This window comes from Python bivittatus, unplaced genomic scaffold, assembly GCF_059951505.1.
Source record: "Python bivittatus isolate LINGU-HERP-01145 unplaced genomic scaffold, Pbiv_v1 ctg000070_np1212, whole genome shotgun sequence".
NCBI lineage: Eukaryota > Metazoa > Chordata > Lepidosauria > Squamata > Pythonidae > Python > Python bivittatus.
In genome coordinates this window covers 15,559,007-15,584,045 of record NW_028277034.1, presented here as the reverse complement: position 1 = coordinate 15,584,045, position 25,039 = coordinate 15,559,007, and the positions used below count along the sequence as shown (strand labels likewise).

Below are 25,039 nucleotides of genomic sequence, written 5' to 3'. Positions count from 1 at the left end.
TCTTGTTGGTAGTGTCTGGGTTTTCCAAAATTGTGCATACAAAAGTCTTGCTGTGGTAATCATGTATTGAGTAATTCTGATAAGATGCTTTCCAATTTGAAAGTCCATTATCCCCAACAAGAATATTTCTGGTTTAAATGGAACCTGTATCTGTAGTATGCTCTGCATCAAAGATTGTATTTGAGTCCAAAATTTCTTTGCAATTTTACATGTCTACCACATATGGTAAAACGACCCTTCTTGTTGGTTACATTTCCAACAAATGTTGGAAATTGTCCCGTACATCTTTGATAATCTTTGGGGTGTCATGTACCATCGATACAGCATTTTATAAAAGTTTTCTTTCAAATTATAACAAAGTAAATTTTAGTCCTTTAGACCACATATTTTCCCATTGCTGCATATGTATATTATATCCAATATTTTTTGCCCATTTAATCATGCATTCTTTAACTTGTTCTTCAACCATTTCTTCTCTCAACAATAATTTATACATTTTTGCTATTAAGTGCTCATCTGTTTCACATAGTTGAATTTCAAATTCCAATTTATTCTGTTCAAATCCAAATTCTTTTTTATCAATTTTGAATTTTTCTTTATATTGCATATAAGAAAGCCATTGAAAAGTATGTCCTTCTAAAACCAATTGCTCTTTTGATTTGATTTTACATTCTCCTTGTTCTTTTTCTAATAAGTCTTTGTATCTCATCCATTTATTTTTATCTCGTTTCAGTTCTATAAAATGCTTCTTGTATAGAGGTCCATATCGGCATCTTAGGGCATAAAAGTGGTCTACATTTAGTCCAAACTTTTAATAAAGATCTTCTAATATAGTGGTTTTTAAAGTCCACGTTAACCTTGACTTTATCATACCACAAATATCCATGCCATCCGAATCTCAAATTATAACCTTCCAAATTTAATAGTTTTTCATTTCTCAAGGTAATCCATTCTTTAAGCCATACTAAACAGCAAACTACATAGTACAATTTCAAATTAGGAAGACCCAAACCACCTCTTTCTTTCACATCTTGCAAAACTTTATATTTTATTCTTGGTTTTTTCCCTTGCCATATAAACTTAGAAGTATCGTGTTGCCATTGTTTAAAGGGTGCTTCTGAAGTCATTATTGGAATTGTCTGGAAAAGATATAAGATTTGCACCAAAATATTCATTTTAATCACCGATATTCTTCCTAATAATGACAATTGTAACTTTTCCCATCGGTCTAAGTCTTTTTTAATATCTGTCCAGAGTGGAACATAATTATTCTGAAATAAACCAGCATTCTTAGATGTCAAATATACTCCCAGTGTCTATTTACCTCTTTATGCTGCCAACATGCATGTGGTACACATGATCAAGTTGGCAGGGAAAAGGATCTGGATTTTTTTCCCCCTGGTGTTTGCTCAGTTGTGTAGTTCTACCTTTTGTTCACATTTTCTGTTCCATGATTAACTTGGTGCAGCTATCTCACTCCTCAAGTACTCACATTTATTGGTGGGAGGATCTTAGAAAATGCATACCATCCAAGCTACTATGGCTGTTACTGTGTCCAATCACTGTTCCCAAGATGGTAACAGAAGATAACTGTGGATGTAGATTTAAATATTCTGGAAGATTAATTGAACTTTGGAGGAAAAGTGAGGGAATGCTTCTTGGTAGCTTCTAATAAAAATGAATAAATGCAGAGATATCTGTAAAAGCCATGGTGATCTCAAAATGATGACACACGCATCACATCTTTGCACAAAGGACATAACTTTGTATTTGCATCACAGTGTCTAATGCAAGTAAATAAGTTGCATCATTTGCCTCTCCTTACCCACAGCAGAAGCCTGTGGATAGATGCAATGAACAAGAGATCAGTGGCTTATTTCAAGAAAGGTAAGTATAGATTCTCTCAAGTCATGCTCGACCCCAGTGACCAAATGAACATGTCCGTGTAATATTCTTGGTAACAAAATAGAAACAATTTGGCACCGTCTATACTGTGTTTTCAGCTTCCCACTCTAGGCTACAGCACTGGTGCTTGCCCATCTAAATACTCACCAACTGTGAGCCTGTTTAGCTTTTTGATCAGTAAGGGTCAGCTAGGTGGAGCCATCTGCTGCAACCGTTGTAAGAAAAGGACAATAGAAAAATAAGGAATCTTGAGGAGCATCTTCTGTTGGAATAAGAAATTCAATATTTGCTATTGCATTGTTTTGATAAATAATAAAAATTTCCCTGCAAATTATTTGATGAAATATTGTTTTATTGCAATTAAAACAACTAAAGTAGAAAAAAGAGTTAATCCTGGTTTATCAAATACTTTGTATGGAAATCATTGCCTTAAAATGATGGTTCCTTGTCATTTGATAAAATCATGTGAGAGAAGATTGTAAAAAAAAATCTAATACCAGGTATCTTTTTTTTTAAAAAAAATGCCTGTGTATGTTTCACACTTCAGACTGTCTTTTTTAACATGTTTTTTCTGAACCAACAGCATTATCAAGAAATATTTAAACATGCAGCACACATATTTCACTGGCTCCCATACATTCACTGGCATGGCAGACAAACTGCTTTTGTATGCACTGAAATTTACACTTCAGAACTGTTGCCATCCAGAGCCCCTTTGACATTTTCTACCTACAAAGGTTCTGGAGTTGAATCATATGGATTAACTCTCTGATGTGTTCTGTGCTAAGGTGTAATTGATCTGAAAAAAAAAAACTTCAGAAACGTCATTACAGAGTGTTCATTAATTCTTCTTGTGCAACTGCTCTGCTCAAGCTTGTTACACTTTCTAATCATTTTCCTAAAAGAATGAATGAATGATATCATTTATGCACCACATGGAAAATGTCTTGTTTTTCTAAATCTGTAATGTTGCTTTGGTTTAGTTTCCTTTATTTTTGTTACTGTTTTTAGTATCACTTTTACTGGTTTATTCTATGAATCCTAATTGGTTTTTATTCTCATACTGGCCTGTGCTTAACATTTCTAAGTATGCAGAGATAAAATAAATATAAGGCCCACTGAGATAAATGGGATATAGCTTAAAGTTGGGCTCTTGGTGTTCTATGAGCTTGGTTGTTTCTCTGCAGATGTTTCATTACTAGGCAGTTTATTTATTAGATTTAGAGACTGCCTGATTCCAGAACAATTCTGAGCAGATTAGACTTAATAACACACACACACACACACACACACAACAGCAGTAAAAAAGACCTATGTGCCCACACTTCAGACAACCAACCAGGACTTCATAACCACCCTACCCCAAGGCTAGATAACATCATAAGTGCATAGTTTAAAGTAAGTATGCAAATAGGATTTCAGTAAGGCAGCCATATTGAGTTGAATGAAGCTGAATTATGAATCAGCATATAATGGATTATACTCCATAACGTGTTCAAATAACTGCTGGGTGAATTTAAAAACTCTTATGGCTTTTTGGTTGGTTTGTTTATTTGTTTTCTGGTGTTTTTGCTAGTGTTGATGAAATGTGCACTTTTCCTGAAATATATTTATTTTATTAAAAAATTAAGCTATTTTTACTGAAAGTGCTTAGAACTTGTTAAAATTACTGAAGGAAAGAATTTTTTAAATGAATTTGTTCATATGAAGGCAGGAGGCAGATCACAGAACACATGATTTTGCAATACTTCGCTAATATTCACAATTTATTTTATTTAGATTATATCTTGGTTCCTTAAAAATGTTCCCGGAGTGGCTTTTAGCAGAGAACAAAAATTAAAAATGATAGGTCTAGAATAAGTCAAAGTGCAAATGAGATCTTCTCAGGAATTTTCCCTTTATAATTATCAGTTCTAATCATTAATACGAATCTTTGACTTTGCCTTTTTTAATTGTATAAAATGGGGAAAAGAGAGGGTGGAAATTCCACAGAATATCACCTGTTACATCATTAACACATAACAGAATGATGTCCCTTTAATACCTAAGTTTGCTGCTCTTACCATGCCAAGGATACTAGGTGAGTATGATGAGCAGCCAAGCTTAATTTTGGATGACAATTATCTTAATAGTTGCACTCCACCTCTCTTGCTTCAAAGTTGCAAGTAAAGCTGTAGACCGTGTGGTGTTTGTATAGCCACATGAAAAGCTAAGGTTACCCAAGGGCTAAGCTGGGGATCAAGGGTGGGGTGGAAGATGATCAACCATTTTCCAGCATGCCATTTGGTTAGCCTGCTTTGAAGTTTGAACCTCCCCTGTCATTTTGCATGGACAGCTCATCATATAGCTGTTGCTGTAAATATTCCCAAGCAACTTGCTTTTATCTTAATATTATCATGAGAACATATTTCTCCAGAGGATTTAATCGTTACATTCCTAAAAGGCTTTTTCTGATTGTGTTCCATTTCAGTTTCTAGCCTGCCAGATAGAAATGTTGTCATGTTTGGACCTGATTAAGAAATATGAGTGTTGGCAACAGGGAGGGAATACGTGGAAGAAAGCGATTGTAGTATTCCTTTCCTTTCCTTTCCTTTCCTTTCCTTTCCTTTCCTTTCCTTTCCTTTCCTTTCCTTTCCTTTCCTTTCCTTTCCTTTCCTTTCCTTTCCTTTCCTTTCCTTTCCTTTCCTTTCCTTTCGTCTCTGTGGATCCTAGAGTTAGCATGATTCTTCATGGAAAAAATATGCACGCTTACACTGCAGGAAAATCCAGTGTGCCAGTAGGGAAAGATGCAAAGGTTCTATTTCAGAGCCAGTGTGTATGATTTAGAGAGTCATTCGATAACACTTTTTTCTGGCAGATATTGGTATTACTGTATGGTATTACTTGCAGAAAAAGGGCTATATCGGTTCAAATATATAGTATACAAAGATGGGTGATGTTAAAAAGAAGGTCCTTCTACCTTCTACCTGGTCCTTTGAATCTCTTCATACAGGGAGCCGTGCTGCTATCGTCATTGTCCATTTCCATGAATATTCAGGTTTATGCCAGACCTTGTATCCAACAAAACAAGTTTGATTTAATAATCTCATCTATTCTACCTTGTATGCTAGTGATGCTGAAGCTTGTTGCACATACTACACATTGGCAGTATCTTCAGAATAGCTCTGGGGCAAAACCATTTAAAGTATTCACAGCACTGCTAAATTTATTTGTTTATTGCATTTCTATCTTTCCAAGGAGCTTATGATAGTGGTTTAGCTTAAATACTGTACTAAGCCATAACATGGTTTCTTAATTTTGGTTTAGCATATTGTATGAATCCAGCTTTGCAGTTTATTCAGTTACCATATTTTTCCGACTATAAGACGATACTTTTTTCTAAAATCCTTACGCTAAAAATTGAAGGGCGTCTTATTCAAGGAAGTAAGCCGAGGAGAGAACCATGCGGTTGCAAAACTGCCCATACTTTGTCTCTGCAAACAGGCTTCCTCCAATCATGAGCCTCCAATCACAAGTGAAACTGCCCATACTGTCTCTGCAAACAGACTTCCTCCAATCACGAGCCTTATGTAACTGACGTCAGCTGATGCTGAACAAATCAATTGGAGGAAGTCTGTTTGCAGAGACAAGCTATTGGCAGTTTCACTCGTGATTGAATGTAATCAGTTATGCAAAAGAGCATGGAAATAGAGCTGCAGAGAGATGGTTTGGACCTCCTCCCACTGAGTGTATCAAGTAAATGTTACCTAATTACTAAATAAAAATGTGTTCTGCACTATCTTTAAAATATTGATTTCTTAATTTTGGGTTGGAAAAGTGGGGGTCATCTTGTACATGAGGGCATCTTATTGATGGAAAAATATGGTATTTATTTGTTTGTTTATTTAAAACATTTGCATATTTGCCCATCTTAAAGAAATGCTGGGCGGCTTACAATCCAAAAATAAAACAATTATACAGCAATAAAAACAAAAGAAACAATAAAAACCAGAAAAACCTGGCACCACAACCACACTTCTCAGATGCAACTCACTACACTCTCATCCTGCTCTAACCTCACCTTATCCCAATGCTTGGGGGAAGAGCCAGGTCCTAAGTGCTCTCCTGAAAGTTAAAAGGGCGGGGATTTTTTAGTCCTTGAGCGGGGGAGGGATTAACTATGCTTAGAATGATATGTGAACCCAAGCAGTGATTCTTCACCCCATTTTCTCCTCACAGCAACCCTTTGTGGAAGCTTAGGCAAAGAGCTAGTGATTGGTCAAGTGTGAATGCACATGTAACAAAGAGAGGTGATGATAACTGGGCACAGTGACCAAAGAGAACAAATAGCACTAACTAATGGAGTTAGTGCTATTCGTCCAGAACTCCTGGTCCTGAAACTGGTAGTAGCAAAGCTGAATAGAGTAGCTGCTCAACACATGAAGCCTTCTTCTTACACCTGACCTCCATTTAGGTGTTGCTGTTCCAAGGAAGAGAAAGGGAGAATGTACACTCTGTACATAAATGCCACAGCTTGTTCATTTGTTTTGCCCTTATAATTTAGGGGGGAGAAATAAAAATCCATTCCCAACATCCAGGACCCATCCTATGCTGCATTTTATTCTTCATGGAATCCAAAGGCTTTCTCTCTACCACATTAAACAATAGTAGCTCTATTGAGTAGCAGCTCTATGGATTGAACGAAAGAATAGAAGAGATAATGAATATGAGAATGTGGGATTTACAGAATGTGTTATTTTCAATAGAACGTTGTGATCATGCAAGATTTTGAAGGCAGGGGCCAGAGAACCTAGAAGTTTTGGTTTCTGCAGGAAGTGGGGGAAGGTCTATTTCCATTGTAATGAGTGGAGCTTATCAGGCAAAATTCTGAGTACATTTTTTTCCTTTTAAACTGAACACACATCTTTCATTATGTCTGGTGATGAATATGCTTGCTGTGGCTTTGGTTAGTTTCTCTGCTAGCTTAACCGCATGCTGGAAAGGATGCAGTTTTCAGCTTTTTCTGAATGCTTGCAGATGTACTAGTTGTAGGAAGCAAGTGGGATCGATAACATCTATTCATTCTCCATCTTTTGGAAAAGAAGTGCTAGCCTGCCTATTTGACATCTGCATACTCTGTCCCCTTTTAGGTCAAGTGCTGTAGGATGGGTGTGCATTGAAAGCACTTGGTGAAAAGGACAAACATTTTATTTTCCATTCCTTAGTTCCCATTAAAGGTGTTCTTGGGCTGAGTGCTTGGACTAAGTCCTGAGTAAAAGGAAAGATTATTAGAAAGATATATCTTCATGTTGCCATCTTCTGTTACCTAGTTATCAGCTCTTCTTAACAAGTACTATTTTGAGGCCGTTTAATTGGAAGCCCGAAGCATTCTAACACCCATCTTCAGAACAGTATCACAGCCCTATAAAAGTGTGCAAATGCTAAGTACTGACACTATCACAATACAAGTGATGTGAAGAAGGTAACAAAGTGACAACAGCCTTGTGCTTAATAAAAGGAGAAGAGAATGGGTTTAGGTTTCTGGTCTCTCTGACATTCTTTGGATACTTGAAGTCAGTATGTGGAAGGATGACAGAATTCTTCAGAATCTAGTCTTTAAAAAGAGCAGGGGGAATGGGAAATACTTTATGGCAAGGAAGGGCAAGGAAGGTCTCAAAAATGAACTTGCTGAAGCACTGTACAAAAAGAAAAAAAGTATTTGTTTTTGAAAAGGAAATGGAGGAAACTTACATTAGCATATAATAATAAATGGAATAGTTTAATGTAATGTTAAGATCTATTAGGCTGTGCTCATAATATTTTTGGCAAATAGTAGGGAATTCCCAGTTTTCATTATTTTCAGCCCTTTCTTCTTTATGGAATGTTTGATCACTGGCCTGAAGTAATAAATAATTGTTTGAAATCATATGATACAGTGACTTATCTGAAGCTAGTCAAATGTGGGCTTATCAGACCCAAACTGGGTGACCTCCTGGATTTAAGAATCCAGTTTATGACATTTTTATTTTAATAGTGTATAAATATTGGCAATGTTATAGTCCAAAGTCCATTTCCTCTGGACTCAGGATGCACAGAATGCTTTACAGCAACTGTTCTAATCTTATATAGAAAAGGGGGGGGGACCCCTTGGGTTATTTTTATCTAAATTCAGAGTTGGCATTTACCAGCCAGAAATTTTCAGTGATTTAACTTGTTAGGAGAGCAGAAAGCTTTTTATGTTGATGATTCAAATTTAGTTGCATATTTAGATAAGACAGAAGAATGCAGAAAGAGTTTTTTGAGAAGAAGACTTGTGGAAAATTAGTGGGTGTCCTTTCCATAAAGTCATTTGTAGGATTATACAGTGAGGCTCCAGTCCCAAAGATTGAGACAATATGTGGAAATTGTTGCACCTAAGTGCAAGAGACAAAGGTACACAAATAAGACATACACTGAGATGCAAAGATAACACACCAAACTGTATAAAGAGAAATGAATTAACAAGAAGTGAAAGAAAATACCAAAAGTTAAATTATAGCAAAAATACTTTAATTATTAATGATAGTGTTAATTTAGCCCTCTTAAATTAATACAGATATAACAAATGGATCTCTGGGTTAGTGAGAGTTACACATCCTGCAAAATATTCTTTCCTGATTTATTTTTGCAGTACTCCTATGTACTACCTATGAAGTAGGATGCACAAAGTGAGACTCGAATGATGGTTCAGAAATAACCTATGAGCTTCTTAGCTGTTTACTTGAATTACCCACTTTCAGGATTTTTTTGATTTTTAGTGCAGTTTTCATTGTGTCGGAACTGAGTAACCTTTTCACTATCTCCCACAATACTGAATCAGGAAGCTTTGAATAGTAATATGATTCCATCAATTTGCTAGAATATTTACCAGAAAATGTTGGTTCCCTGTTGGGAGCAGCTGCGCTGTCAGCAGCCTGTGTGCTTCTAGTTACATTTGTAATTTTCCATTTATTCATATCTCTGAGTAAGGAAAGAAATGAACACATCTAGCCTAGTTGCATTGAATTGATGGATGCTTGACAGAAATGAAATGATTGGTTCCCTAGAGTCTGCAGAAGGCATTAAATGTAATGTTACCTTATTAATGTACAAGCTTGCATCTACCTTAATCTGTTGTCAGGATAAGTAGCTTCCTCTTTATCAGCTTACATTTCTGTGATCCTTCAGATGATCAGAGTTTATATGTGTTTGTACTAACAATAGATATCAGAGGGATTCAGGTAGATCATACTGGTATCAGGGTAGAACAGCGAATACAACACAAAGCCAGGGAATATCAGTAAGCCTTCAGACATGTCCTTAGATGCATGGTACATTGCTTTCACACTTGACTGTAATAAACAAATAGGAAACTGGAATGAAGCAGCAAAGCAAAATTGAGTGTTATCTTTTCCCATTAAGCATCATTAGAAAAAAAAAATGGTGGGTGTTTGGATCTTGTGGTAATATGCCCATTGTCCAGGGGGGAAAAAAAGTGGGGGGGGGAGCAAATGGAAGGTAGAGAACATTTTGGGTGCAGAAGGAATGGTAGGCAGTAACCTCAGCAAATTGTCCTCTGGGAATTGGGTATTTTATGTTTGGCCACACATCATGGCAGCCATTTTGTGAATAAGCAAATTGTCAGGATCTGTGCAAGCTAGAAATCAAAGCTTAATTGAATGTAGACTAGTGATGCATAGTTGATAGGGTTAAATGTTATAATTGTTAATTGGAGGCCCGCTTGCTTGTTCCTGCCATCAAAGTCAGGAGAGAAGGGGGAGGAAGCCAAGCCAGGTGCTAACGTTATCTCTGCAGAGGCGCCAACAAGGTCAAGCAACCATGAGACCAGAGAAAGGCGCGAGGAATTTCAAGCGGGAAAAGAAAGTAGAAGGGGGATGGGGGGAAGGGGTTAAAAGGAAGGGTTTTTCTTAGCAATGCTTAGACTCAACAACCTATAGATGCTGTACATTTCTCTCAATAAAGAAATCTTTAATGGAACTAATTAGAGTCCAGAGGATTTACTGAACTTTGGGAATGAGTGTGCAGACTCTGACACAAATAGCCAATATGTGAGAGGGCCTACGCCCAAAAGAGTTTCCTATTCTAGGATAGACCAGCCTACATCAGAAAAGACATCCTGAACAACCAGGAAGCCTGGTAGCTTTCTCCCAAACCAAAGACTTCTATTTCTTAAGTCCACCCTTTTGTCGCAGTTCTGGAGGTGTGAAGTTACATACTGTCTCCAGTAGCTTCTTACAGAAAGACAGTATTCCATCAAGGCCCCTTGTAGTCATTAGCAAGATTCTTCAGTGCTTGCAAGCAACATAACATATAAATTGTGGAATATAAGGTCAGTGAATCTTGAGAATTTAGTGTTAATACTCGTGCCAATATTCATTGCTTCAGAAAGGTCTCTAGTGACCTTGATTTTGAAGGCCAACAATTTGAATTTGCATGCAAAACATCTGGAGTTATATAGGATGAAAATAATCTTTGACTTAAATCAGCACAGCACAAGTTCAGGGTCTGAGGGTAGTCACCTCGCTATTTGAAAAAAACCTGGTATTTCATAAGATGCCAAGTCTGATGTGATTTGATCCTTAGGTTTATTGATACAGTTGTGAAGTTCTTTTGCCTTCTGATTCCAGCTGGCTAAAATGATTTTTTCTTCTTCTGTTGCTGCTTTTAGGGAGCAATTTGTGAAAGTACAGAGAAAATCATAGCATTTCCATTCAGTTTGTTACAGAGTGGCTGCGGCATCTATCCACTCTTCATGTCAATGAGACAGTACTCTTTGTGGAACTGCAACCAAACAAACAAAACTGAGAGCCGTTCCATACACAGTTTTGCCACTCCCAGACCTGCAAGTCCTAATGATGTCAGCTCATTTTGAGGGCTGCGTTTACCAGGAATAGAATCAAAGCTGGACAACTCCTTCTCTGGTTTGTGGGCGTTCTGTTTTTCTACCGCCTTTGCTTTTGCTTAACTCACCTCCCAGTTTCTGGGTATAAATAAGTCCATTCACTCAACCTAACAATGCAAGAAAAGAAATACTGGGAATCTTACCAGTAAAATTAATCTTAATCCTTCTAATTACTTTCCAGTACAAAACTGTTGAGAGTCGAATTCTGAAAGAATTCACCTTCACTCACTTTAAATTAATGGTTGATGTTTCATTAACGTTAGCAGGAATAACTCTGAGATTACCTTGAAACCTTCTGGAATGTATTTCTAGCAGCTTTATTGCAGCCCGATTATATGTAGTTTGCTCCAGAGGAAGTTCGTGGAACTATATCAGAGTTAAGTAAAAGCTATTCTACTTTGCTTGGTTGTGAACTAAGCTGTGGAAGCTGTGCAGTATCTTTCTTTACTAGATAGGGTTAAACCTTTACAAGTTACACATTTCTTTTCTGTCAGATAGCAATTTTAAAATTGTTTCTCTGTTCCCTGAGAATGGAGTTAGCTATAATGTCACCCTTGCTGACTTTTAACTGGGACTGAACTAATACATTGTACTGCTTCAGATCCTCTCTTTAAGGGATCTTTGGATAAGTTATTTCTGACTGAAACAAACAAACAAAACCAAGCCTACCAAGCCCAGCAACAACCCAGAGTTCAGACTTCAGCTATCTTTACATTAATTAATGTCTTGTTATTTATGGTGCCCTGGTTGCAGAAGTTGTACAGTGGCAAGAAAGGTGCATAGTACTTAAAACTGTTGAGAAAACGGAAATAATCAAAATACCAAAAAACACTTTTTAACGAAGGAGTACTACTGGGTTTCCTCTAATGTAGGGTTCCTCAACCTCAGCAACTTTAAGATGGATGGACTTCTTAAAGTGGCTGGCTGGGGAATTCTGGGAGTTGAAGTCCACCCATCCTAAAGTTGTAGGGTTGAGGAACCCTGCTCTAATGGATGGGAAAAAATATTAAAAATACAATTCTGAGTTTTGCATAAATGCTGATCATAAAATATTCCTTCACTTTTAAAACTAATATCCCCGTCTTGTCAAAATTAAGCATGCAGTTGTTTATTTTATTGACATAAGATTGAAGAAGATATTTAGGTTCTTGAAAGAAAGCAAAGGAATATTTGTCTTACTATCCTATTTTTATTATGCTAACTGTGCAAAAGTTCCAGGAATCTCACAAGTTTTATGGATACAATTTTCATTTCTTCAAAAGATGTCTTCCATGAAGCATTGGAATAATACATACAAAATAGATTCTAATCTTTGGCTGTCTCAGATGTGAATATGTGTATGTGTTTTTAAAATGGGACTATGGCTGACATTCCAAGGAGATTTATTGACAATCAGATTGAAATCCGTAAATCTGCCTTGTTTTTAGGTAAAGCTTGGCAATAGTACAATACAATTCATGTACAGAAAATATAACTATATTTGTACATTAAACATCTACCATGTGATTGAAAGTAGGAGTCAGTGTATTAGCTGTAACCCTCCCCCTATCCCATCTCCCTCAATCAATTGAATGGAAACTTCAGCATGGAATCTATTCAACTGGTATAGTTTCCCTGAACGAACTAGAAGCCATGGACTTCCCCACTACAGAGATTTTTCCTCCAGCTTGTGGAAGGCATGTCTGTGTGTGTGTGTGTGTGTGTGTGTATGTGTAGATATAGATATATAGATATAGATATAAATTCCCTCCCACCCCTATGGGTGCTATGTGTCTTCCTCAATCTTAGGTCCCCACAAGAGGCCTGGGAGTTTGCAGGTTCTGTGCAGTATCTTAGCTGTTCCTAGCACTGCACTCTTCTGGACAGAGAGCTCTGATGTTGTTCCTGGGATCTGTAGGAGCCACTCTCCCAGCTTAGTAGTAGCCCTGGGTGTTCCTACCACCACTGAGACCCTTACTTTCCATATCCTCTCTAGTTCCTCCTTCAGGCCCTGGTACTTCTCCAGCTTCTTATATTCCTTCTTGATGTTGCTGTCACTTGGCACCGCTACACCTATCACCACCACTGTCTTCTGGTCCTTGTCTACTACCACGATGTCTGGTTGATTGGCCAATACCTGCCTGTTCATCTGGAACTGGAAGTCCCACAGGATCTTAGCCCTGTTATTCTCCATGACCTTCTATGGAATCTCCCAGCTGGACTTGGGAGGATCTAGTCCATACACTGTACAGATGTTCCTGTACAGAATGCCAGCTACTTGGTCATGCTGTTCAGTGTATGCTGTTCATGACTACATTTTACACCCTGCCACTATGTGTTGGATTATCTCTGAGGCCTCTCTGCACAGTCTGCACTTTGTCTAGTGTGGTAAACCACTGCTTCCATGAATCTGGTACTTAGTGCCTGTTCCTATGTTGCTATGATCAGTGGCTCAGTACTGTCTTTTAGTCCAGCCCCTTCCAGGCACTGGTAGGATTTTCCAATGTCAACCACCTCATCTACAGTATCTGTGGATGGTACATCCCATGCAGGGGCTTGTCTTGCCATGGCACTTCCTCCACTTGAACTTCCTCCCATGTCTGCTGCTGCCTCAGGCATTCTCTCAGCAGCTTATCCTTGAGCACCATCTTACTGAAGTACTCCTGGATACTCTGGGTTTCGTCGAGGACAGTGTCTTTGACACTTACCAGATGCAGCCTGCCCTATTTCTGGCTGGTGTACAGTCTCTGAGTGTTGGACCTGGGGTGGAAATCTCTGAACATTGTGAGGAGCTTCTGGGTCTTCACATCGGTAGCCTCCATGTCCTCCTTTGGCCAGCTCATTATACCAACAGGGTATCTGATGACTGGCAGGGCATACATGTTGATGGATTCCCACTAAGCTGCGTCTTCAGGACCTGTCTTATCCTTTGATGGTACTTGGATGTTGCTGTGTTCCTTGCCCCTTCATTGTGATTCCCATATGACTGTGGGATACCAAGATGGTAGCTGGTCTGTGTGGCCTGCTGGTAGTTCCATCCCATCAGTCTTAACTACCTTCCCTCTCTTTACTACCATCTAACCACACTTCTCCAGCCAGTCCAACTGACATCCCAATATCTTCACTGTAGATCTGTGTCAGGTGGGTCAGTGAATTGATGTCATCCATGTAGAGGAGGTGGCTGATGTAGTTCCACTCTCAAACTTGTATCCATATCCAATCCTTGTGATTATCATAATCATCATCATCTTCATCATCTATATCTAATCTATATTTATATCTAATCTGTGTGTGTGTGTGTACACACACACACACATACACATTCCCTTAAGTAAGTTTGAACTGCAGAAGCTTCTATATGTCTGTGACTGTGATTGGCTCTTTTTGTAAAAAAATTGGAATAGGCACTGTCATTTATGCATATCCCATCTCCTGTTAGTACAGGAAAGATTATATAGAACATATCCCCTATAGCTTGTGTTTTTGTATATAATTTCAATAGTTGTATTCAGAAATTGTTGGCTGTTGTCATATACGTATCTCAAATCATTAACAGTTTAATAGCACTTTTGCATATGAAATTAAGGGATTATTGTTTTGCATCACTGAAATTATACTTCTGAGCACCTCTTGCTAAACAGGTTTTACCTTAAGCCAAACATAAATCATATTTAGTCTTGATGATAGTATGTGCTACAAACAAGATACGTTGAAAGAAGAGGTAGTAAAACCTTGAGTGCTTTTTGTTTAAAAGCTCATATAATCCTAAAATATTTGGTTGATGATTATGTGCCATCAAGTTGTTTTCAATTCCTAGCAACCACATAGATTTTCTCCACTGACGATTTATCCCTAACCTGTTCTTTCAAGTCTCTGAATGATGCACTCATTGTCACTGTAACTGCGTCCGTCCATCTTGCTGCTGATCATCCTCTTCTCTTTCCTTACACCTTTCCCAGCATTAGAGCCTTTTCCAGAGACCTGGGTCTTCACATAATGTGTCCAAAATAGGATAATTTGAGCTTGGTCATTTGTGCCTCAAGTGAGAACTCTAGGTCGATTTGTTTGATGATCCATTGGTTTGTTTTCTTGGCTGTCCAAAGTATTCTCAGGAGTCTTCTCCAACACCAAAGTTCAAAGGTCTCAATACTCTTCCTATTCTGCTTCTTTAAAGTCCAAGTTTCACTTCTAAATATAGACTCCTGTAAATATTCATTCCTAAAATATAGTGATGTTTTATTTCCAGTTGTTTCAGTGTGATATCTATGGAGATATCTGACAGCATCACTTTCATTCAAGAATATGATGCTACTCTGACTAGTGAAGATGAATGCATAAACACCCCCTTACTTACACTCACACACACACTTACTTGGATCTTGGGATCATGTCTCAGGATCCCTTCAAGTCATTCTGTGAATATTGATGTTCTGCAGAATGTATCTTCTCTAATATTGCTAAATCCCTCATCTTTACTCATGCTGATTGAAGCTGCTGGGAATTATCATTCAGCTGTGTTGGAGGGGAGGGGCAATTTCCACTTCACTTGTGTACTGGGCTTTAGCTTAGATCAATGTGATCTGGTACACATTGGCGTGATACCTTATTTCCCCTGTATGAAGAAAACAGTTCTTGTTCATAGAACAGGATGTCTGATCACCCTGCTGCTCTGCTTCCTTTCCAGTATGATTCTTTGAGTTGGAGGATGTGTAGGAAGGGTGCAAAATACAGCACAGTGGGCTGAAGATAGGGAAGTTGATATAAATTATCTCCTCACTAATATAAATGGGGAAATGAGGTAGATTCTGGGTTATTGAATGAAAGAATTGTAGAATGTTCGTGATCTGATATGCATTTGCTTTTTGTGCATCTTTTACATCTCTATACATCTGAGATCATATATTTCTTTTGTGTTTTAGGAGAGCCAGAATTTAAATATGTTGGCAACATGCATGGAAATGAAGCTGTTGGAAGGGAACTTCTTATCTTCTTGGCTCAGTACCTGTGCAATGAATATCAGAAGGGAAATGAAACTATCATTAATTTGATCCATAGTACCCGTATCCACATCATGCCATCTCTCAATCCAGATGGCTTTGAGAAGGCAGCATCGCAGGTATGTGAGTCATACATTTGCATTTGTATTATCTGTTTTTAAAAATAGTGAAATATGATTGCATTTTAATGATATAAAGAAGCCTTTGGGGCAGGGCTGGAGAATGGTGTCCTGATCTGAATTTGTTGAGCATGAATACCAAAATATGAGAAGAAGAATAACCTTCACTAAGAAATCTACCTTTTTCACTCCACCTGGGTAACAGTACCATATGCACTTAGAATGTTCTTTGACTGAAATTTGCATATACAATACTATCTTTGGTGACTTCTGCAGTGCAAATGCAATGTATATCAGAGACAGGAATCATAGTCTTCCAGAAGTTGTTAGAATCTAAATTCCTATCATCCATGTCTGTTGGTCATGCTAGCTGGGACTGATAGTAGTTTAAATCCAACATTTGGATACTATATATTTCTCACCTAATATATCTAGTGAGCCTACATTGTAACTGATTTGTAATCCATATTAAGCATTTGATCTACTCCCTCCCACCGTGACACTTGGCATTCTATATGTAATGTAGCCAATGGAATGCTTGCATACTAGCCAGCACTCTTTCTGTTCCAAATACATTATGCTAGTAATCCACATTAATCTAAAATCACTTTAGATTACTGGGTCTGAGTCTTTATTTTACATGCTAAAAAATTTACCAAGTTGATTAGGAATGTTCAGTGTCAGAGCTCCCCCATGTGGCTATAAATAAGTTTATACATTTAAATAGCAGTTGGTCCCAAAGAACTATTTTTGTATTTGTTCTCAAGGTTTATTTGAGAACTCAATATTGTTACACTTTGATCAACCAGTAGTTGATTGTTCTATGTGCCTTGTGCCGAATCATTACTTCTGAATTTCAGGCACTCTAATTTTATAGGCAGAGGCAGTTTGGTGTGGTCCCTAGAAACTGGGAGTCCGTAAGTTCTACTTCTGCCTTAGGCATGAAGCCAGCTGGGTGACCTTGGGCCAGTCACTCTCTCTCAGCCCTAGGAAGAAAGTAATGGCAAACAACTTCTCAAATCTTGCTAAGAAAACTGCAGGGACTAGCCTAGGCAGTTGCCATTAAGTCATCACTGACTTGAAAGCAACAAAATCATCATCATCATCATCATCATCATCATCATCATCATCATCATCATCATCATCATCTTTACTTGGAACAGCTTAAATCCTGTGACGATACCTTTAACACCATCAAACAACAACATCTGCCTATCCCAGGTCCTTGGGAAGGACGCAATAGGTGGATAAAAATGCCAAATCTAGTCTAAACATCTGGCTGATTGTGCAACCAACCACAACAACAACAACAACATATGGGCTATAAATTTAAAACATGTGCTGTATTTTTCTCATGTACTTTTTCAGGTTAGTTTTATGTATACAGTAGGTCTGTCGATGTTAATTAGTTGTGCTATTTAGAAGCACAAACATTTAAATTAGAAGCTAGGCATGTTGAACTTGCCTATCACATTCAAACATAGTTAATAGATAGAGTGGAATTTAGACTTGATCATGTATACAGTAGAGCCACTGAAATTAGTGAGACACCAATTGGTCATTATTAACTTAAACCCCATTTATTTCAGTGTGTCTTCTCCAAGCATGGCAAAATTGAGTAATGAATATGTGTGTATTATTCAGTCTTCAGAGTTGGTATGTCAGTGAGAACCAGGTACTGATGATTGAAAATAATTGGCATATGTTTCCAGTATGCCATGCATTTGAACTTCTGAGAATACAAGAACTAAACAGGCCATTATTCTAAATTCATCATGACAGTTCATAATGAAATGATCATGCTGTTTCACAATATTTCCTTCTTCTCTTTAGCCAGGTGAACTCAAAGACTGGTTTGTTGGTCGAAGTAATGCACAGGGAATAGACCTAAATCGAAATTTCCCTGATCTTGATAGAATTGTCTATGTCAATGAGAGAGAAGGTGGTCCAAATAATCATTTGCTGAAAAATCTGAAGAAAGCTGTGGACCAAAATCTAAAGGTATGAAATATTTCATCTAGAATATTTCATATTTTGAGCAATTGCTGCCCCCACCCTCTGGAACAGCATCCCCCCAGAGATACATATGGCACCCACTCCCTTGAGGTTCTGGAAGGCCCTTAAGACCTGCCTGTATTTCCAGAGCTGGAGCTAATGTGTTTGTGAGGGCTCTGTCCTGTTTTTATTGTTATGGTGGTTTTTAGTTTTATTGATTGTTTTAATTGTATAATTGGATGTTCTAAGTTGCCAAGTTCGTATTTTGGAGTAAGTGGCCAATAGCAATAATAATAATAATAACAATAATATGCTGTATTTAACTTTCTGCAAAGTTCTTCATGCAAATAAAAGTGAAGAATTTCCTTGTCCATTTTTGAAAATTGTGATAATTTGATGAAATGTGGGAAAGGGGGTTCAGTTGCACTCCACTCCACCATTGGAAAACTAGTACTGTGCATGGTAGTCAGAGGGAGATATTCCTTTAGGCCAGTGTTGTCCAAACTTGGCCACTTTAAGATGAGTGGACTTCAACTCCCAGAATTCCCCAGCCAGCATGGCTGGCTGGGGAATTCTGGGAGTTGAAGTCCACTCATCTTAAAGTGGCCAAGTTTGGACAACACTGCTTTAGGCTGTAAAATGACAGATAGTACTGTTGGAGATCTTTCCAAGGCTTTATGGAAAACCTTAAAAGGGACTCATTTAAAATGCATCATTCTCGTGTGCTGCAGGTTCCCTGGCTGGCACTCTGTCTGGATTGCTCATGTTTGGAAAAATGTAAGGTCCTCTCACGGATAGTTCAGGAAGCTTCAGAAATGCTAGAGTTTGATACATTCCTTGAGGGAATTTTTAATGTTTAGACCCTAAACATGAACTTTAGAAGAAAGACTCTTTTTGAGCACTTCATACAGTAACAGTAAGATAAGCACCACCTACTAGAATACACAATTCTGTTATTTCTTTACCAATACCCTGGAGCAATTTTGCCTCTCCTCCATGCAAGTATTTGAAAAGTACATGGCCCAATATGCTATTTTATAATTTGTATCTCCTTTTCCATTTTTTTTTTGTCAGTCATTTTTGGAAAGTTCTAGATGGCCTCTCTAGCAGGCAAATTATTATTTTTTAAATCATGGGTATCTGAAAATGTTAATAACTCAATTAAGTAGAGTTACTAAACCATCAGGGTAATATTTCACAGTAGTAAAATAGTACTTTTTTCCAGAAGTAGTGTTCCTTTACTGAGTTTCTTCTCTTCCTCCTCCTCGATTTTTTTTTTTTTAATTGAAAATTCTGCCTGCCTTTTCTTCTAAGGCATACATCCTTTTGGCTGTAGATGAAATCCAGTGGATTGCAAACAGGCTTTATGATGCCCTTTCAGCTGCTTTTTGTGCCCCCAAAACCTGCTCCAGAGCATTGAGTCTGGCACAGAATTTAAAGGTGGAAAGCTATAATGAGTTGGCAAAAGGAAACCTCTTTGTTATTGGTAACAAAAGTAGTTCTGTTGCTGTAAATACCTAATTGGATTTCACCAAATGTGGTTGTAAGGTACTCCAGACAAATGGCCAGACCTGTTTTTAATAACATTAAAAGCAAGATGAAAACTAAATCTTCTACAAAACCAGATAAACATTTGCAGGGAAGCAGGGAAGAAGCCGTGCTAGGATTTGCAGCTTGAGTTCTTCTCTGGAGTAAGTATATTTAGAAAGCAGGAAACATTTTTATTAGTGGTACCTCAAATAGGCATTTAGGTGAAGCAGACTGGCAAATAAGCAAGGAAAGATGTTCCCTACAATGTATATGCTAGGCTCCCTTCCCTCTCCTACAGAAAAGCTAAATTAATCTTTGCATACTAAAATAGTGGGGTAGAGGACTGTAGCAGCTTTTTAAAAATTAAGTTTATATTGTTAAATGAAAAAAAAAAGATAGCTAAATATAAGAGTTAATAAAAAACAGCAATAAAATAGGAAAGAATGGGGTCCAGAAAAACTAAATAATTGAATATATTATACTCAAAACTCTTCTTTGCTGCCTCATTGTTGAAAAGAACAAAGTCCTAATTACAACTCTTGTACTGTAGCTTTAAAGGAATTCTATAAACATTTAATTATTATAGACTACTTTATTATAAGAATACCTTATGATAAGTAGACATCATAATCAAACTTAAGAAAAACTCAGCAGGAAGAGCTACAGAAGAAAGCAACAATAACAAGCAACATAAAACCATTCAAATGTTCCCGTAATAATAACCCCTGTGCCATCTGATGAAATACATGCCACAGAAATCACATCTACAGGGAGGAAGAATTCCACAGAAGTCTCTGTCTCAGCTTACAATTATCATATGTAGAGCAAGATGTCACCTAGCAAAGTCAACCAGAAAAAGCAAGAATGTGACTGGTTTGCCCTTTGGTTTTCACTACTTCTGTTATTTAGTACAAAAAAGATCTGAAACAACCAAATGAATTGATTAGTGTTGCCACTGATCAGTTTTTCCCAACTTGGTGCTATCCAAATATATTGGGACTACAGGTGCCACTAGTAAGGGCAGGGAGTGGGGCATTTTGTAAGAGAGGAAATGGCTGGCAAGAGAGGAGTGTTTTATCTTTCCTGTGTTCCCTTCTTCCCTTTATTCCATCTCACAACAGCTTTGTCCCAACTAGAGTCCAAGATGGACATTTACCATGACTGGTAAGAAGTGCCAGGATGGGAGAAAAGTGGCAAAAGGAAAAGTTGAGTGATATTTTCCATCTTCAAGAGATTTCTTCCAGAGATTTCTAACACTGGCCCATGTTATGAGCTATTTCACTGTAGCTTTTTATGTGACGATTGAGAAGGTTGACCATTATGCCATGTGAGGAGGTGGATCACTGCAACCTCTGAATGAAGAACCTTCTGAAGTGACTCCACCCAACCCACTGGCTCTTCTGGATGCAAAAAAAGAGAACGTTTTCTTTGGTTAGGGAAACTTTATTAAGAAATAGTCTACATGATTTCTGATATTTTGGTTGCTTGTTGGACCTGACTTATAATTTGTTCTCTGTAGTACTCTAGCAGGGTTAAATGAATTATATTTTTTATAAATTTCTGTCATAGCTTGCACCAGAAACAAAAGGTGTGATTCATTGGATAATGGATATTCCCTTTGTACTGTCAGCCAATCTTCATGGTGGGGACCTTGTGGCAAATTATCCGTATGATGAAACTCGGACTGGTACGTATAGTTAATCCAGGTGTGCATAGCCTTCGTCAGCTTGATGGCTGCACTGGGTTCTGAATAGCATGCTAAGAACACATTCCCAAAAGGGACAGAACAATTTTTACTGTTTCCTTTATTTAAATTAATTCATTTTTTGTATTATTTATAAGTTTTACATTTCCTCTCTTTTTGTCTGTTATACCAGACTCCCCACAATAAACTGAATTATTTTTTTTATTAGTAGAGAGGCAGGCTTTTTTTTTTTTAGTATGTTATAATTTCCTCTACTGATGTAACTCTGCAACCTGTTTCTTTTTAAGGCTAGAAGAGCCCATGGAAGAGGGGAGACAAGAACTCTGGGGTGGGTTTTAGGGGCATAATAGTGAGGATGAGGATGAGATTATACCATTCTTCCCTCTGAAATTACTAAAAACAAAGAAAAAAGAAAATTAGCCTGATTTTTGAGAGGGGTGGGTGTATTATTAAAGGATGCAATATATGTCATAAGTCTTTCCAAGATCAAAGACATCTATTTTGCCCTTTAACCCATTTCCTAAAACAGGTACAAAAATAAATTACAGTTAACTCTTATGGCCAAACTGGATCTTTGCATTAAAAGCCCTGAACTTTTAAAAAGGCCATCCAAGGCACTGTGGTAAGCAATCCAGATTGGTATCTGAGTCTACAGTTAAAAGCGAGCTGGAGCCATTGCCTGTTCCCTGGTGTTGCACTTGAGTTACATTCACACTGTCTATGCCACTAAAAATGTAAATGCATATAAGTCTTATTTAGTTACTCTGTGTGCTAAATGGAAAATATGCAGTGCTATATGTGGGCTGTGCTGTGTGACCCCAGGAAGGGGAATGACTGCTTTGAGATGCTATAGATAGGCACTACATTTGTGTTCCCACACACTTCAAAGCACCCCTTGGAGACCGAACCTGAAATGCTATACAGCCCTAATCCTTAGCAGGAAAATTATACTATGACCTAGAGATTTGTATTTTTCTATCCCTATTAAAAATTATTTAGCTTAGTACTATTTTCACAAATTATTTATTAATCTATTTTTGTTTTCATTATTTCATGTAATTGGAAGAGCTTATTAAGAATATGTATTTGCAATGAGTCTGCTGTAATTAAACACCAGCGGTCTTCATATGAAGCTCTTGTCCTGCATAATCCCGAATATTGAAGCAATCTGGGTTCAGATAACTGATGTAGGCTTATGTATTCTGTTTTTCTTCCTATTTTCCAATATGTATTTTACGATTGTTCCCTCAGGAAGTGCTCATGAATACAGCTCCTGCCCAGATGATGCTATTTTCCAAAGCTTAGCCCGCAGCTATTCATCTTTTAATCCAGCCATGTCAAATCCAAATAGGCCACCATGTCGCAAGAATGACGATGACAGCAGTTTCATTGATGGGACAACTAATGGTGGTGCTTGGTATAGCGTTCCAGGAGGTTTGTGTTGATGAAATGCAACATTTTAGTCTTATACTTACAGTATGTCAGAGTATGGCTGAAAGTAGAAACAGCAGATGCTAATGCAAGTCTGACTACAATTAGTGCATATTTTTATAGTTCAAATAATGTATTAACTGCTGCAAATATCATAGAACTCATATAGCTGTTGCCAGGAAGATTTACAGGCTGTTGGTGAGGCTGTTCCCTGATCTGTTGCAGGGTGATCTACCTACTAGTGGTGTTTCAGTCAACAGTATACAAACAGTTGCTGGCTAACTGGAGGCCTTAGCATGAACATACATTGTTGACTAGCATTGATGGGGAGCTATTAACTAGTCAACAGTGTTTGTTATTGTTCTTAAATAGTCATATTCTGTTTCTATCCAGAAAAAGTTGCTTATATAGTGCTGACTGAGATGACTTTACATGTCTCTTAGTGTTATTGTTCCAATATAATGTTGGCACAGCTCAATATGATGTTTTCTAAAGGGCACATTTTAAAAAAAGACGGAGAAGTGATTCTCAAGTGATAAAGGCACTGGCAGTCAGAACAGAAATTGTACTGTCCACTCCAGCATACCTATTGTCTGCACTGCTATTTCTTTTATCCATTAAAGTAGCCTGAGTGAGGAGATAGATGTCAAAACTTGTGGAAAAATAACCCCTGCCACAATATAAGGTTAATATGCAATGTAGAACCAATATGGATAGGAGGTAAGGCAAATATATAAAATATAAATACATAAAGTTGGAAAATATAAAATTGGAAAGGGTGGCTAGATATGGCTGAGGGCAGGTTTTTTGTATCCTAAAGTAGTTAAGCAGAACAACAACTTTCAGGAAGTGCAGCTATTCTGCTTATATCTGCTGATACTTTACTTAACCAAGCATAGGAAAACAGGCTGATGTGTGCCTGGTTAAACTGCCATTGTTGATGAATAAGTAGTCTATGCTGGATAATTTTGCATTTCTTTAAATACAAATAATATTGCTATTCTCATGTTCCCAAAAAACTATATGCAGAATTAAAAGAATCTAATCTCTTGGTAGTATAGAAATAGCTTCTTGAAGTATCAATCAAATTGTTTGTCCAGGGTGACTGTCAGACTGCTTAAGTCTCATTAAAATCAGCAAGAAGTAGGCAGCCTAATTTGATGAGGGGTTTTAATATGAACTGGAAACTTTAAAACTGTGAAAGTTTCCAGTTCATATTAAATTAATTTTAACTAAGTGCCTAAAGTTTGGCCCCTAACCAGCATTAAGAATCTACATTTACTGTGGGTTGTGAAGACTAGCTTAGCATATGAAAATGTGGATTTATGGAATCAGCAATCTAATTAATGTGCAAAATAAATATTAATATTTATGCAAACTATATTTGCACTAAATTACATTGCTAATTTATCCTTTTCTTAGCTTAAAAAAAAACAAAATATGACACTAACTCCTTGTTCAATGTATTGCAGTATTTACTGTGAAAGCAGGCCTTTTTCATATTGTGTAGCAACAAATTATTTCATAAATGTTAAGAACTAATTCATTAAATACAGCATTTTTTATGATACCATGGACTTTACTTATGAGAGAGAAGAAAAAATGGAATGGATTAATCTATTAGCATGGTTTTTCCCCGCTTCCTGTTACATACTGTTTCACTGATATAAAATTGCTGGTTCTATAAATTAATGCTTCCTGGCATGAGTTGTTAACTGATGTAAGCTCTGTAATATGTAGAAAAGAAAACATAACTCATGTTAGTCTGTCCTATACATGAAGCAAAAAATCACAACAGCTCTTTTAATTAATTGAAACCAATTTATATTCAGGAAAACAAAAGACGTAAAGATATATTCTTTCAGAAATGTTAGAGTTGAAATCAAGAGGTGATTAAATGTGCCTGTCAGTTTTACATCATTATTCCTGGTAGGCGGGGAATACATTCAGGCCCACTTTCCTTCCTTCCCTGATTTCTACCTTGATAAACAGCTATCTTTATATCTGTACTGGTACCTTAACAATCAGGTAACCGTCAGAGAATATGATGGGCATTCTAAACCACCTCTGGAAATCATACACAGAGGCTATTGTGTACATGTAGTTTCTAATGACGAATTCGGTTGCATTAATTCTTAACACAGTGAAGAATTAGCAGCTATCCAGAAAAGGATCAAGAAAAGTGTGTTCTTATTGATTCATTATGCTCCCCCCTTTTTTTTTTTTTTTGCTTAAATTGTTTAGAATGCACTTCTGATTGATATTGAGTGATCCACATATAAACAACTATTATGTGGTCAAAGATACTAAACACTGGCTTCATCATGGGTAGGTCTCCATCTCATAATTAGCACTGCATTTCTTGAAATTGTACTACTTTAAAAAATCAATTTCAAAATCCTTAGTTTTCAAGGCTTCATTGGTCATGTTATTTTCTATCATTAACTCATTTTATCTG

General features: G+C 37.3%; 1 protein-coding gene across 1 annotated transcript in view; it reads left to right on the top strand.

Moving 5' to 3' along the window:
- CPE (carboxypeptidase E) overlaps window positions 1-25,039 on the top strand; it is a 51,857-nt gene that overhangs the window by 15,578 nt on the left and 11,240 nt on the right. The window contains exons 2-5 of the mRNA XM_007437913.3: window positions 15,724-15,920; window positions 17,754-17,921; window positions 21,015-21,132; window positions 22,402-22,584. Coding sequence (XP_007437975.1) covers window positions 15,724-15,920; window positions 17,754-17,921; window positions 21,015-21,132; window positions 22,402-22,584 — 666 coding nt within the window. The remainder of the gene's footprint in view (window positions 1-15,723; window positions 15,921-17,753; window positions 17,922-21,014; window positions 21,133-22,401; window positions 22,585-25,039) is intronic.